Source organism: Eucalyptus grandis, chromosome 11 (assembly GCF_016545825.1).
Source record: "Eucalyptus grandis isolate ANBG69807.140 chromosome 11, ASM1654582v1, whole genome shotgun sequence".
In the NCBI taxonomy this organism is placed as follows: Eukaryota; Viridiplantae; Streptophyta; class Magnoliopsida; order Myrtales; family Myrtaceae; genus Eucalyptus; species Eucalyptus grandis.
In genome coordinates, this window is record NC_052622.1 from 11,980,538 (window position 1) to 11,997,153 (window position 16,616).

The window sequence follows — 16,616 nt, forward strand, 5'->3', positions numbered from 1 at the left end:
GACTTAAAACCAACATTCCAATCATGGGCTTGAAACTCCTCTGATAAGCCCCAAGCGGAGTTGATATTTGTCGCCCCTTCCTACCGTTTACTGATCCAAAACTAATCTTTTCAAGGAGCATCGAGCACATGCCTTGGTGCCCCGTCCTCGGGACCTGATTTGTGGTATGCATATACTCAGTTAGGGTATGGGTAAAAAGGCCTACATAATTGCAAGAACATGCTCATTTAAATTAGCCTCCTGTATCTCAACCCAAAAAAAAAAAAAAAAAAAAAAATTAGCACCCTGCATTCCGACCGAACAAAAAAAAAAAAAAAAAAAGCTCCCTGTATTTATTGAACGGTCCAATTGGACTTAATAACTTTTTGTCATCCAAACACTTGAATGTATAAATAACTTTTTCTTTTTGTGCAGTAAGTACTCTGTTATGAAGAAAATTCTGACTATTTATGCACTTAGCAACAGATAAAAGTTGTCTGGGTAAAGTTACGAGAGAAAAAGGTAAATAACAATGCATCTTTTATTGGCACAGTAAAAAAACACTTAGGGTATATTTGGTAACCATTATGTTACCAAAATAATTTCTACTCGGAAATGATTTTTTCTAATTTCGTTTACTAAATGAGTTTCCGAGTATTTGAAGACGTTTGGTAACTATACAAAATTTATATTTCCAAAATAAAAATGTATTTCGTATGACCCTCAAATTTTTTGTAACTTAGAACTTTTTAAATAATTTTATTACATTTTCTATTTTTTTCCTTTTCTTTTTCTTCTTTCTCAAGAAGAGGAAGAAGATTTTTCTTTTTTTTGGGGTAACAAAAAATAGAACTAGATACTTTTGGTACATTACCAAATAGACCATTAGCAATTTTTCGCAACTTTTCAATTTTTTTTAATGAAGTTGCTGTGCATTTAATCATCCCCATTTTCAGCTTTTTTGCAGGCTAGTCATCTTTAATTATAATGCTTTGCCACCTGTCACAAATCGTGAGTGATCTAATTGGATAGATGTGTGCTACGTCCGCGGTTAACGGGACGCTTTGATATCACTGACCACACAATGTTTCCCCGACATTCTTGGACACCATCTGCCAATATCCTCTTTGTGCACTCATCTCGTCCCGTCCTCTTTCGGCGACATACTATGAAATGATTGATTTCGTCGATGCTGTCCTCAATTTCTCCCCTGTGATTAGTCTGGTTTTCCAACATAACACAGCATAAAGGTGAACTAGAGTGAAAAAGAAACCATTCTTCACGACTCAACAAGGTTCCATTCTGATTTACTGGCATGTACCATACAACACCACACCCAAGTAGACCGATAGTTACACATCCGAATAGCGGAAGATGTCTAATAAAAGACTGAAATGACGGCGTCTCCATTATTTACCACCCAGTCGACGCAAGCAAGGACGGTGTGGTTTTTCCACAGTCAAACAAAAGTAAAGAGAAGGCTGTCTCCATCAATTACAACAGAATTCTTGAAACTTGACCACACGACTACGTTTGAAGCAAAGAAGCTCAAAGTGGAGAAGATAGGCAACCTTTAATAAAAGTTTGCCTGGAATCGACCGTCAAGGCTAAGTACCACTGGATGGAGACAAAGTGGCCGGGCAATTCACATTCAACGCCACCGTTGTCCTTGTTCCATCCATGCCAGCAGGTCGCCAGTCCTCATCTTGCAGGACATCGGGGCAGCGAACTATAAGTCTCGATATTGCAACTCCAAGGCGAATGATATGGAAGGCTATGCGGTGCAAATACTGCGAATTTACCACAAAAGGAATGTACATTGCCATGTACAAAGCGCAGATATGGTATATGGCAATAGCTCCAATCAACAGGAAAAGAGAGGCGAGCCAAGTGAGTTTGCTTATGAGCACGTATCCACCGGCCATAAATGCTATGGACATTGTTCCGAGAGCTACCAACAGCCACTTTATTGCAATTATATGGGCAGTTAGAGCAACGTAAGAGTCATTCAGATCTGCCCAAGGCAACATGACAACCACACATATGGCACTGTACATCGCAATGGTGTTGCAAATGACAAAGGCCTGGAACATTCCCCTCTTCAGCATTGTAGCCGTTCCCGGGTTAGGCTGAGAACTCTCAACAAAACCTCCAGGAATGGCAAAACCAGCCGCAAAGGTCACGGTTGCCACTAGCGTGGCGATGATAGAACGAGCGTTTGCCTGTCCCCTCAATATACCTCCGGTTTGGAGAGCAAGGACTGTAAATTCCGCCATAATTTCTTGATTTCTTGACCTATAGACAGCCAAATCTTTACTTGTAGGTGCCCCGGCAGATTTCAAAATCATTGAGGGTAATCTCTAGGAATGGGCCAAACAAGAACATACGGGGTTAATGTGATTGGAAGCTGTCGTACATACCGCATGAAGATAGAAGCAATTCGCTTGATTTTGTGATCGTTAATGTTTGATTTTGGAGTTCCTAGTGAGTGAGTGCATACCTTTTGAAGCATAGGACCCGTTCTTCTGATTTGCTCTGTCGCAAAGTCAAGAGCCGTCAAGCATTCGTTGTTGAGAAGGTTACAATCAACTCTTTTGTCCAGCACGAGATCAAGCAGAACCACGGGGTGCCACGGCAATGTGGCCAAATGCAGAGGAGTGTTCCCATCATTGTCTCTCTCGTTGATGAGCTTCTCCAGGTTGGCATTCCCAAGTATGTACCTCAATGCCCGGATTCTTCCATGCTTGGCACAGACATGAAGGATGTTTTGTCCTTGTCGATTGATCAACTCCGTGGGATCTGGCCACTGCTGAAGCAGCTCCTTGATTGCTTCAACATGACCCTCTTTACAAGCAACGTGAATCGGAAAATGGCCGTCTCTATCGTATTCGACTGCGCTCGAGGCGAATTCTTCTAGTAGGTATTTGATGCCATCACAGTAATTGATGTACGCTGCCAAATGAAGGGGAGTGCGTCCCCTACCGTCTTTCAATTCAAACAATCGTGGATTGCTTGCACTTATTTTCTGTAGCATGCCTGGATTAAGTGCAAAATAAAACCACGTGAATATTAAATCACGCATTCATTTGCAACGGATTATATTTTTAAAATAATTTTCAATGATTTCCTATTTAGAATAATTGATAGTGATTCCATAAAATTTCATAAGATTTTAGAGTATGAGATCCTAAATTCAAGTATATCTAGATCTCTCATTTGCCTTCCTATATAGTTATGCATTTTAATCTTAAGCCAAAGTATAGTCTCACTTAAAGAAAAGTACTAAATCATTTAAAACATACCGAAAAAAATACATCTTCAGCTAATAGCTTAAATATTTAAAATAATTAGCAATAGTCCCATAAAATTTTACATGATATCAAAGCTACATGTTGCCTAGTTTGCGTGTGAAGCTCCTCATTGATTAATGCCACATGTCACTCTCAGACCGATTTGCATGTGGGCCTTGTATTCATATAATCTCCATTGACTTACAATTTAAAGTTTTATATTGAAAGTTTTAACATTGTAATAAAGGAGGTATGAGATCTCCGTGTATATTTTACACTTCAATCTAAGATCAAATTCTAACTTATGTGTGAGGAAGAGTGTTAAACTCATTACAAATTAAATCACATATTTACTTAACAGTTTGTAAAAATTGGTAATGATTTCACAAAATTTCACATTAAATTTTCGAAAAACAAAAAGGTTAGTATTAGATGACCTATTTCTCTCCTCCTCTTCCTCTTCTTTCTCGTCCTCTCCCACTCTCGATCTCACTCAGCAAGAGCCCAGTGCTCCCTTCGCCAATGCCACCATTGCTACTCGGTTGCCACTGGTTGTTGTCATTGTGTATGTCCCTCCACCATCTTCACCATCACTCCACCTTGGTCATATCTCTCTCTTTAGATACTTAAATCAGTTAATCCGACTAATTTTGACTAGAAATTACTAATATGGACACCAATCATTTTACATGACATGATCAATACTAATGTAAATAATTTTTAATAATATTTTCAATTACTTATTTATTCATTCTTTTCTTTTTTTCCTCCTCTTCTCCCTCTAGCCAATCCTCAGACAGAAGTGAGGGCCAGCGAAATCGACCTTGTTGGCCTCGGGTGAAGCTTGCCCCCACCAACCATAGGCAAGGGCAAGCTTCGCTTGCTCTCGACAAGGCTCGACCTTGCCATCGTCCATCACTAGCAAGTCTCAGCAAGTGATGGCTCTGATGAGCCACGAGATCTAGCAGGTTTCCTGCCTCGCTTCCTACAGCCCAACAAGCAGAGTTTTTTGTTGTCGAACAACAAGCAGAGTGACCCCTGCTTCCTATTCGCTCCAATCCTCGCACACTGACGAGCTCTGAGAAACACGTGAACAATGCAACAACACAACAAGAACCCCAAAATTGTCATCCGCATCCATTACCCAGCAAGTGAACATAAAAGGGTGAGTGAAACAAGCCATCGTTTCAGTGGATTTAACTTTGATTTGATGGCAACGGCTCGTTGTTGCTAGGCAAGCCTTGCCAGATCTGGCGAGTTTAAACCTTGCCCAATGTGAGGTCGAGCCTTCTCAAGAACGGGCAAGCTTTGCCTATATTTGGCTAGTCAGTGACCGGCTAGAGGAAAAAGGAAATAAATTTTAAAAAAAAAAAGACAAAAGGAAAAAAGATAAGAAAAAATATTGAAAAAAATATTAAAATGTTATTAAAAATTATCCACGTCAACGTCACATCACGCCTCGTATGCCGAACGGCGTTCATGTTAACAATTTTCAACCAAAATTGACCAAATGAACTAAATTAATAAAATTATAAAAAGTTTGTGATTTAATTGGCAAAAATAAATTTATAACTGAATTGGTATAATTGTAATAAGCTTAAAACTTTGTGGGTAGTTTTTCCCATGACCAAATGTAGAGAGAGAGAGAGAGACCACGATGAACGCTGGTGGTGGATAAAACCCTATGGAGCGTGGGAGACGGCAACGTACACCGACGGAACTTTAGACGCACAATCATGCCAAGGTGGAGAAGAGAGAGGAAGAGAGAGATAGCTGGCTGGGCAATACGGAATATTCCTTTTCTCTTGTTAAATAAACATATATGGATAACCTCATGTCATGGTTAGAGGTTATCCATTCATATCCTATCAGCTTTGAATAAACTATTTGACCTTAGGACCGTATACACAGGTCAAAAATTTGGACTTAACCAGTTTGTGAGGCTTATCAAATGTTTCGTTGGTCTCTAGGTAACCTGAACTCTATGCTCATGCCCTAAGTTACAAAAAAAAAAAAAAAAAATTATATATAGGTGATATCTATATTTGTAACACGTAAATTAAAAAGACAGTAAGAGGAAATTTCATTTCATATGGCACAAAATATAACATTCAAAGAACAAGATATGGGAAAAAAGTAGGGCAAGCGATTTGCATTGTGTCATATTAATTATATCATATCAAAACAACAGTATGTCAAGAATATGATTAATCCGAACATGACAAGTATAATAAACGTGTTGAATTGCCTCAATATGAACACGACAAACCCAATAAAGCAATTTATATGATACGATTAACATAATTATCAAACTGTGTCATTATGTCATGCATCTGTATTACAAATATATGTTAACCTTTGGTGTTATCGTGTACGTGATAAACACACTAAACATGTTTATACATGATATCCCGATTTAACATGTTTAACACACTTGTAAATAAATAACCGTTATTCCATTTAACATTTCATCTAGAGTTTATTAATGAGTTACCGTTTGTTATGTTGTATAACTTTTGCATCCCTAATGTGAATTCATTACGCCCTTTATTCTTTTTTAAATGGGTCATACTTTTATGATCTTTTAATAATAAAGATGTTATTATACATGAGTATAAAGTGTTAAAACTTAGTCTTGTTTAAAAAGCCAACACACTAACACTTTAATTTATATGTGTGGACTCGCGTCTGAATGGGTTAACCAAGCGACACGAATTTTATTGGGTCGTGAACGGGAAGACATGGACCCAATTCATGCCAAATCATAACTTGTTTGATTGCGTGAGGTCTCGTAAACGACTGACGTTGAGAATTGTGAAGAGAGGGCCCATTTGGTTCGACTTTGCGGAAATGCCCTTGGGAGAATGTAAATACCTTTGAGATAAAAGAGTTTTCCGAAATGTTATACCGTTTAGTAAATTATAGTCTCAAATAGTATTGAAAAGTAACTTTAACCTAAATACGTTTGGCAAAACTTACATTACAAATAGACTTTTGCTTTTCTTTTCTTTTTTTTTTTTAAATCTAAAAATCAAATCTGATGGCTAGCTAGCGCCGGCCAACTACCGGGCAGCCAGCGGCCAGATTTGGTCGCCTTAGGTCGCGACCTCGGGCAACGCCGTCGCTGCCTAAAGGCACGACCTTAGGCGCTTGGAAGTGTAGAGGTCAAATCCGGCTGTCCGACGGCTAGATCTGGCAACCTGAGGTCACGCGGACCCAGGCAACGCGACTTCAAGCAACGCCGTCGTCACCTAGAGGCGTGACCTCGGGCGCGAGGTCGCAAAGGTTAGATCTAGCCTCTGGACCACTAGATCCGGTGGCCTGAGGTTGCGCGGACCCAAGCGGTGTTGCCTAGTTCGAGCACCCAAGCAATGCCACCTAAGGTCACACGGACCTCAGGCTGCGTCGCTTGAGGTTCGCGCAACCCAGGCGACGCTGCCTAGGTCGCGGGTTGCGCCACCTCCAGGCAATGGTCATCGGGGACGCGTGACCCTCAAGCAGTAGTGGCGGTTGCCGAAGAAGCCCGATGGGCGGGGAAAAAGAAGATGAACAGGGAAGAAGATGGTCAAGAAGAAGAAGACGGGTGGGAAGAAAAAAAACGAAGGGGGAAGGGAAGATAAGGTGAAATTTTGCATTTCCCAAATACCCAATGCCCGAAGTAGCCCCTCCTTAATATTTAGCTTTCAGCATTGGGAATGCTCACATTTAGCAAATGAACTTTCAAAAACAATTGCCAAACACAATTTTTTTCCCAAGGGGCGTTGGGGGCCCAAAGCCCTTAGGAAAGTCGAACCAAACGGGGCAGAGTAGAAATTACCTATTTTGCCGTGTAAGACAGCCGCATGAATGGGCGACACGCCTTGAATCCTCCACGGATCAAGTGGCTCTTCCAACAAAAGCCCGAGAACCTCCAAGTTGCCCCTCTCCACGGCCAGAGACACAGGACATTTACCTTCCTTGTTCTCCAAATACACGGGTTGCAGGTCCTTACCTCTCAAGATCCGAGCCACGTCAAGGTGGCCGTTCACAACGGCCTCATGCAGCGGGGTGTTTCCCCTGTCATTCTTCACTTGAACGAGAGCCTGCCATATCTCGCCCCAGCCGACGTCCAACGCTCGGTCAATGAGGACTCCGGCTGCGGCGGTCCTTCCGGCCCTGGCGGCCAAGTGAAGCGGGGTGTCTCCCCTGCAATTTTTCCGGGCCACCTCGTGGCCGGGAAAGTGGCCGATGATGGCTCTCAGGATCTCGTCCCTCTCAAGGCCCGCGGCCACATGGAGCAACGAACTTCGGGAGGGGCTTAGAATGACCGACAGACACAGACGTCGATTGGGCTCGGAACAGTAACGTGCTACGACTCCGATGAATTCGTTGGCATCGCCTTGTTTTGCAGCAGTGAATAGCTCCTGGGCCGTCGTCTCATCGCATGAGACGGAATCCCGGTCCAACATCGCTTCCAATCTCTGGACCGCTTGTAGACTTACTGCCATGACTTATTGTTCTGAGGAATGCTCTAACTTGGACTCGTATGAAATAACGAGCGCGGAGAGAGAAGCGAGCGAGCGCCAGGAGGGGCGGCCTTAACGTGCTTGGTCGGCGATGGCGAGAGCGGTCGTCCTCGCTGACCTGCGCCAGGACCTGCTCGAGGTTGGTGCGGAGGGCGTTGGCGGTGGCGTCTGTTGGCCTAGGCGAGGTCCCTCCAAATCTGTTTCTCCACACACAGCGACTTCACCCGCTCCTCCAACGCCCAGTTGAGCTTCCCGATCTTCTGGATCTCCTCTTCCTTGGCCGGAGCAGGGGCGGCTGTAATGTGCTTCGTCGGAGACCCGGGGGGAGGGGGTGGAACGGCCGCTGGACGAATGCCGGAGCAACAACGAGCGCGGAGAGAGACTTTGGGATTCAAAATTTGAAAGCCTTTATCGAGAAGAAAGAAATCGTTCGAGTTCTCTGGAGAGGAAAAGGAAAGGGTTTGCTTCTCTTTCCTTCCTCTGAGAAGGAAACAATAAATGCATTAAAGAGGAGACAGAGAGGAGGCAGGGGGGCAGCGTGGAGACTAGGAGCAAGGGGAAGAAAGCTAGGAAGAGTAGAGAGAGGGAAGAAACGTTTCTTCGTTTCTGAAGAAAAGGTCCAAGGGACCCACACCTCCACTTGGCGTTTCATGAATAGTAGGAGACCACACGCTGACTTTGTGCTCTGGTACCTCCCAATATTTTCTCATCTCGAGTTCTTCCCCTTCCTTTAGCTAAGGGATAGAAGCCCATTTTCGTGTACGAGGAGAGAGCATTAGGATCTACTACTTTCTGTTTCTCCGAAGAAATTGGATGCTATTGATAAACCCTAACCTTGCTGCAAAGATAATTAAGTATAACACAATATGCATTTGTATTGAATAATAGAAGAAACTTAGAGTGTGCCTCTATTAATTACACGATGCATATGAGATGAAAAAAATTCACGTGCCCTTTTGCATATAAATTAATGGTGAGGTCACTGTTTGTGCATATATACTGTTCAGCCGTATAACTAAAATTGGAAATTACCCTCCTGGCCGCTTTGCAGCCAAGTGTCGTGAGGGTCAGAGGGCCATGCTTGGCCTACGGTACACCCGGCATCTCCGATGACCAAATAGTCCATTGAAAGATGACAACAACCTATGACCGGTTATGCAGTTGGTGTTATCCCAAAAATGGCTCTGCTTAGACTTTATGCTCAATTTGCTTTCTGTGCCAAAGCCAATATCATCTCTGACGATGCCGTGGATGAAGCACTACTAATTCACAGATTTACTCTCATAAGCAGGGCCTTAGAGTCATATGAATAGCAGTCTTGGATAGCATATGATATTCATCATATCATCCATGGTGACTAGTATTTCAGTGAACCTCAAAACATCAATCTATCCAATTTTTCTCATTACTAATCTTTTCAATGACGTCCGAGGTGGTTGACCAAGTTGGTTAAGGTTTCTTTCCAAGGAATATGGAACCCCTTGATCACAGATTTGAACTTCTAGTCGCTCCTCAATCTCAAGAAATCTTTTATTCATCGGTAAATACATGAATCACTTAGATTTTACTCCAACTTTCATCTAGCAATATGGCGGTGATAGGCTATTGGGTGGTGATGGGTGCTCCTGGGCCGGATAAAACCCCAACAATCTCCACCTACCCCTTATACATCGGAAGGCTTAAGTCGAAGGCCACAACAACCCTCCCCAAGTGACTATTGGGTCCAGACTTGTTAGTAACCTAGGCTATGATACCATTATTAGGTGGTCTTGGCCTCCTTACCCCAAAAGACAGTTAAAGGGATGAGGCTCCCTCATACTTATAAACTAACCATCTGCCCCTTTCATAATCAATGTGGGATAAACCCCAACACAAGCTAGTTATGATGAGTAGTAGCTATGGTTCAAAACAAACATTTTGACCACGAGTGTCAAACTCCTATGATGAGCGCTAAGGGAATCACTGATGTTGATCGCCCTTTCCAACCCTCTTCTACTCATCAAAAACTAATCTTTTCAAATGAGCATTGAGTACGTGCGTTGGTGCACCGTCGTCATTGGGTCCTGATTTGAGGTATGCACAATCTCACCTATTTAGGACCTGGGTAAAAAGGCGTTAATAATTGCAAGAACATGCAAGCTCACTTAATTAGTCCCCTGTTCTTATTGATCTATCCAATTGGGCCTTAATAGCTAGAGATCAGTTCAATCTCAGTCTTCGTTACGGGCTAGACTATTATGGGCAAACGTAACCCAATGACCCTGAAGGACACTGGGGATATCCAAGTAGTGTGCCGCTGTGATAGAACCTGGCCAGCTAATTCACGCCTTTATTTGGTCATTGAAGAATTCAGGTGCTGTGACTTTCCTCTGGAGCGCCCACGATTTTCCTTTCGAAGTGATGAGGCTGTCATAACCCAACAAAGTTCCCCTGTTTTTTCACAGATGCGCAGACCTTCCGAATTCAGCAGACTTGCATTGACAGAACTCTCTCGCTATGTCAAAGTTGCATAACCACACGATCACCATGTTTCCCCATGTGAATGCAAACACCGGACCTAAAATAGCCATAGCACTCTCAGCAGGCAAAGATGATCTTCCTAAGCTACATATGCTTGTCACACAATAGAAATAGCCGGCACATGTTACAGACATATCTAGTGAAAACTCCTAAGCACAAAGATGTGAACATTGATTGAAGCAGAAGAAAATATATCTACCATAGTCGGCCGTCCACTTTTCTATGTGGGGAAATAGGCAGGACAGGTAATCATGCGAAACGTGATTGCCGATGCTTTGTTGATTCTTTTTGGCTTGCATTTCCAGTCGAATCTTCCTTGTATTCTGAATGAAATTATTTAGCTCATAGTCATTAATATACTAATAATCTTGCCTCGTGTATGGATAGTCTCTAGTGGGCGCGTAATGCATCCAACAGTCCCAGCAAACCTAAATTGTTTAAAGCTTTTGTCTGGATGCCTGTTCAGTAGTTTTCCTTTCCTAGAAGTTTTCTAATCGTGATTTTACTTCAAATAACGATTTGAACTCTTTTTTAAGGTTGTCCCGTGGATATAGAGAGCCAAGACTGCACTATCATCAAAAGCCAGTGCGCGCTGCCGTGGTGTCCAGCCAAGATTTTTGGCACAGTTTTGAAGCATTTCGCGTGGCTTTTCGCCACCGAGATTAACGACAACATGACGGTCTGTGCAGATACCGTGCTCGGCTGTATGACTACTGTTGGAAATCACCCTCCTGGCCTCTTCACGGCGAGCGTCACGAGGGGTCAGAGGGTCTTGCTTGACCAGCAATAACCCACGGCATCTCCAACGACCAAAAACTCCATTAAAGATGACAAGGGCCTGTGATTGGTCATGCCATCAATGCTATCCCAAAAACTGCTGTATTAAGACTTCAACTCCGTGCATAGTAAAAAATGAATGATTTGAATAATATTTTTCTAAAATTGATCACTTGTAACGCTTGCCAATTTCATCATCTACAAGAAATTTTAGACATAAATTATTGTCGGTAATGAAAATATTTTTATTAACTAATAATATAAAACGATACAAGCGATTAATTTCAAGAGATTTTCTTCTAAATCATTTATTCTCTACGAAATAAATGGAGTCTTCGTCTATGTTGCATGGACACGTGAAACAAATGGAGTCTTCGTCTATGTTGCACGGACACGTGTAACGTGCTTCCGTGTCGTGTCCGGCACGTGTCGGAGCGTGTCGGACACGTCAACATGTTGGGACACGCTCGGACATGCGTTCACCGCTTGTCGGATTTGTCGACACGAGGTCAACTTTTGTCAACACGTTTCGACACGCGTGTTCAAGGGTGGAGGTGAGGGCGAGGGAGCACTGCAGAGACGAGGCCGCGAGCCGAGCGAAGGCGAGCCCGCGATGGTAAGAGACGGCTAGAGAAAGAGAAGAGACTGAGGCGAGGGCCATGAGGAGGAACTTCACGAGGGAGGCGCGCGTGGGGGAGGGCGGCGTCGTCGAGCGGGGGCGGTGGCGACGGCGGCAAGGGGGAGGAGGAGGAGTTCACGGCGGTGTGCAGCCTCTCGGCGCACAGGGACAGCGGGTTCCATCCCTGGCAAGCAGAGATCGAGAGGAAAAGGGAAGAGGAGAGGAAAGGTGTCGTGCGGCGAGAAGGAGGAGAAGAAGCGTTGCTAGGGTTTTGAGAAGGAAGGGACTTGGCGTGTTGAGGGAGGGGAAGCGGTGTCAGGTGTCTGGAGGAAAAAAAGCCAAAAAAATTTGGTAACGGAAAAGAGACGAGGGAAAAGGGAGTTTGGCTGGGGGCTTTTTGTTTAATCGAATGGGGTGGGGGTTTTTATTTAATCGAAAAAAATGTTAAATGAAATTAAAAAATAATTTCGTAAAATAAAAGTACTATCTGTTGCATGATTAGTGTAAATCCATTGTAGGTTTTTTTTTTAAATTATTAATTTGAATTAAATTAATTAAAAATAAAAATATTTATTTAATATATAATGTATCCCAGCATATTTGAATTTTTATTTTTAAGAAATAACGTATCGATGTGTTGTGTCATATCATGTTGCATGTCCGTGTCGCGTGTTGGTGCAACCTAGGTCTTCGTGTTCAATTTGCTTTCCATGCCAAAGCCAATGTACATCAAACAGTACTATAGATAAGGAAATATCAATTCGCAAATTTACTCTTATAAGCAGGACCTAAGAGTCATATGAATAGCGATCTTGATTAGTATATGATAACCATCGTGTCATGTATGAGCATTGACCAGTATTTCAATGAACCTCATGCCATCAAACCTGGGGGCATAATCATCGTGATGCAGGCGCATCATCAGAACTTGGGATTTCCATTGATCAACTCACAATCCTAACTTAAGCCTCATCAATTAATCGAGCTCGTTCATTCATTATTCAAGCAAGTGGGAATTTCAGCCACAAGTTAATCCAACGGGTCTATAACGTCCAAGAAAAAGGCTTCTGCAATTTGAAGAGCGAATGCAGAATGATGGCCACAATTGGCAGTTGATTTCCGTGGTCACGCGTTCTAATACACGATTTAGTTCCTAAGTCTTTATTGTGTTTACTAGTTTTCACATCTTTATAATAGATGAAAATTCGTCTCAAGTGAGCGAATTTCCTTTTGGTTCTTTATCAAATTCGTTGGAAGTGAGCCTTGAGTCTTGTATCCTTAACTGGTGGATCATTCCTTTATACTTTGATAATTAACTTCATCTATCCTATCCTCATTCCATTCGAACGCATCCCATAATGCATTCTCCATTTTAACTTCCGCAAACACTTCTTCCATACACTTATCCATCCTACACGTTTAGCATCCTCTAATCCTTGATACCACTCCATGGTTTTCAGAGCATTTCTATATTTGTATACCAAGTATATCAAAAAATAATAAAAAATAAAGAGTGTATTCAGGACAATATTGACTAGAAAGACCGTAAAAATGATTCCATAAAAATAAGAAGAGTTAAGTTTTTTGAAAATATAAAAAAAAATCGTTGGATCCATGCATTACATCGGATGAAGCATAGCTATTTTCATTCCAAATGCGAGAGCAAGTAAGGTATCTTTGTAGTGACTTGGAAAACATTGAGACTTATAATAGATAATAAGGAAAAAAACACACACAAATTTTCACTATTTTTCGTGTGATTCATTATGTCCACCAAATTAATCTATGCATTTTTTTCTCATACTACTTGTCGCGACCAATTTTTCGAGGTGTGAACCACCTAGGGTTTGGCTAATGGATTGTTAAGCCTAAACTTAACTCGGGCTCTCCCAAGCCCATACCAATTCGCGACTTAGGTTCATGTTTTTAGCATGCAATTGATTTTTTTAATCAGGAGTCGCCACTAATCTATTTTTTGGTGGGTCGATTAGAAACCCAAGTAAAGTAATGGGAGTTTCACTTTACTCCTACGAACCAGAGATTTGGCAGTACGGGGACTTGGTTACGCTAAATTTCTCTAATGCCCTTTCGGTACCTTTCTTTTTATTTTGAAAAATGTTTGGCAAGCAGTTTGGATTGATTTTAAATCTATTTTCCTAACATGTGAGGTGGTCATGCAGGTGTGCAATCCATCAATTTAACACCCAAGAAAGCAAATAGAAAAATGCAGGACTTACCTTGTAGCAACGAAAGCATCTGCAATGTTAATTTAAAATCCACATCAACAACCCTAGATATGGTTTCTAATTAACACGCAATTTCTAATCCACATCTGCAATATGCAATGCAATATTAACTAAATGACCTAACTCTAATGACATGTAACTCCTAGTTGAATGAGCCTAGCAACAACTACCACATGACATGCATTTTAATGAATCTAATCCTAAATGTGCATATGACATTTTTCTTTTTACTAAAAGAATGCATTTTATCCTAAATAATAAAACTAATTTAACCTATGACATTTTTTGTATTTTTCATGAAATTCGAAATTTGGTGAAATGTAAAAATTACCTAATTAGATTAAGATCCTATTTAATTTATATTAGGAATTAGGTTGATCCATATCCTAATTTAAACTAAAATATTATCTTAACCTAAATAATCCTAAAATGCAATATATCTAAAAATGCCTAAACTTATAACAAATTAAAAAAATCTAAATTAAACTAAGTGCAATTTAACCCTAATATGCAATGACATGCAAAATATGCTTTAACACTACATTACATATGCATGATGATTTTTGTTGTTTTTATTAATTTTCGAAATTAATAATTGCCAAATAATTAAACATGCAATCTAAATTAAAATCTAGCAACCTAAATTGATTTTTTTGATTTTTTAAATAAAATTCCTATTCTAAACATGTAAACCCTAAAACAAGTAATATCCTAACATGCATCTAATCTAACTCGATTTTTTATTTCGAAAATTCATGATAAGTAGAATGCTTTGCCTAAATATGCAAATAACCCTAAAACATGTGATATTCTATCTCAAACATATCTCAAGATAAATAAAAACGATCAAATCCATTCAAAATTACCCAAAAAGGGACATCACATATCGCTCAGATCAAGGGATAATATTTCGCTAGTAAAATCGATACTTTGATCTTAAGCCTTAAAAGATCAAAACATCAATTTTATTCCCGCTTAATTAATTATTTCATCTAAAGTCTTATAGATGAAAAAAAACCCAGCGCGGTTGCGAATCGGGTGATACATTGAGATTTTCAATTATGCATAGAGAAATAAACAAAGAAACCAAGATATAAAAATAAAATAAGATAAAATAAACCAGCCTAATAAAATAAAGCAAATCTACCTAATTTGATTTTTTCTTTTTTAATAAAAGAAAATCTTGACCACCGGTTAGGGACTCGCGAAGGGTTCCGGCGCGGGAGAGCTCGTCGGCTAGGGTTCCGGCGAGGGCAAACCGGTGGCGGAAGAGCTCCGGCAACAAGAGGAACGGCGGAGACCGGCGTGGGGACTCGCGGGTGCAGGTGCGAGTGTCGCGGATGAGGGACTCCGAGCGCGGGCTGAAGCACGGCGAAGACGGCGTCGGGGCGGCGGGCGGCGAGGAGCGTCGCGGGCGCGCGGCGAGAACGGCGGGAGACCTCGAACGCGGGCGAGGCAAAAGCGGCATCGGGGCTGCGTCGGGCGCGCAGCGAGACCGGCGGGCGGCGTCGCGAGCGGAGCCAGGGGGCTTCGACGCGTTCCGGCGAGGCAACGTCGGATCCGGGCCGATCTGGAGCAACGACGTCGGGGAGCAACTCCGGTGCGGCGGATCGAGGTTGATGCGGCAAATCGGCGACGGCGGGGCAGCGAAACGTCGGATCGTCGCCGGATCAGGAGTTGCGGGCGACGGGACCGATCTGCTGGGTCTCCGGCGCGGGGCTCACGGATGAAGATGCGGCGGCGGAACGTCGGGGGCGGTTCGGGCGAGGGGCGGCGTCGCGGCCCGGGCGGGCAGCGCGAGCACTCGCGGACGGAGGCCGGCGGCGGTGAGCAACAGCGGCGCGGCTGCTCTTCGGGGAAGATGAACAGTAGCCGATTAGGGTTTCGGCTACTTTTTTTCTTTCTTTTTTACTTTTTCCTCTCTCCACTCACTTTTGACCTTTTTCTCTCTTTTTACCAACGGAAAAGACCCCCCCCTTTTCGACCGTACGCAACTCCTTTTATACCCCAAAAAATTGTATATTCGTGGTATATTTTACTGCCAATTTTGCTCGCGTAAAATTTGATCGAATATATTATTTCACCCGCGCAATATTTTTGCATATTAGATCAAAAAATTCCCCTTTTGCGCAAAAACACATCCGAGTGTATATTATCTAAAATCTTAACGGAATATAAAACTTGCCTAAACTATATGCCATGTGATTTGATTTTTTTTTTTTTTATATATATTATTTAGCAAAAATTAACCCCAAAAATTTAGGTGTCAACAGCTGCCCCTCTTTGAAGGTGAGCTCGTAGAGGTTGCCTTTAAAGACAAATTGAGACCTAAATTTTGACCATGCACATGCAATGAATGATTTTTTTTGTCAGAATATGAATTCCATTTTTTAATGCAATTTGTATGATGCATGGAAATGCTAATGCAAATGATAGATGAACCTACCTGGGATAACTTACCTTTGAGGAGGATAAAGTAATTCGAGGTAGTGAGTGTTTGTCCCGGGACCCGTACCATTCTACGGTCGCCTAGAATAGTAACATGACTTTGTGAAGATGCTGCTTTCCTAGGACCCGTACCATTCTACGGTCGCCCAGTATGGCAGAAAAGAGTTGCTTTCTCAGGACCCGTACCATTCTACGGTCGCCCAATACGGCAGAAAGGTTTTGTAAAGAAGCT

At 42.1% G+C, this 16,616-nt stretch overlaps 1 protein-coding gene across 1 annotated transcript; it reads right to left on the bottom strand.

The window, feature by feature from the left end:
* Window positions 1–1,586: 1,586 nt before the first annotated feature.
* On the bottom strand, window positions 1,587–8,176 carry LOC104427252 (protein ACCELERATED CELL DEATH 6). The gene is made up of 3 exons (XM_018865535.2): window positions 7,087–8,176; window positions 2,480–3,015; window positions 1,587–2,339 (listed from the first exon to the last, which is right to left on the bottom strand). Exons 1-3 carry the CDS (start codon window positions 7,754–7,756, stop codon window positions 1,587–1,589), a joined length of 1,959 nt encoding a protein of 652 aa, XP_018721080.2. The 5' UTR covers window positions 7,757–8,176.
* Window positions 8,177–16,616: the final 8,440 nt, after the last annotated feature.

Excerpts from the sequence above, each read along its gene's own strand:
- LOC104427252 (XM_018865535.2), bottom strand. The coding sequence starts at position 7,756 with ATGGCAGTAAGTCTACAAGCGGTCCAGAGATTGGAAGCGATGTTGGAC. Across the intron at positions 3,016-7,086 it reads TGTCTTACACGGCAAAATAG|GCATGCTACAGAAAATAAGT; the intron begins GTAATTTCTACT and ends CACTTAATCCAG. Across the intron at positions 2,340-2,479 it reads CGGGTCCTATGCTTCAAAAG|AGATTACCCTCAATGATTTT; the intron begins GTATGCACTCAC and ends GCCCATTCCTAG.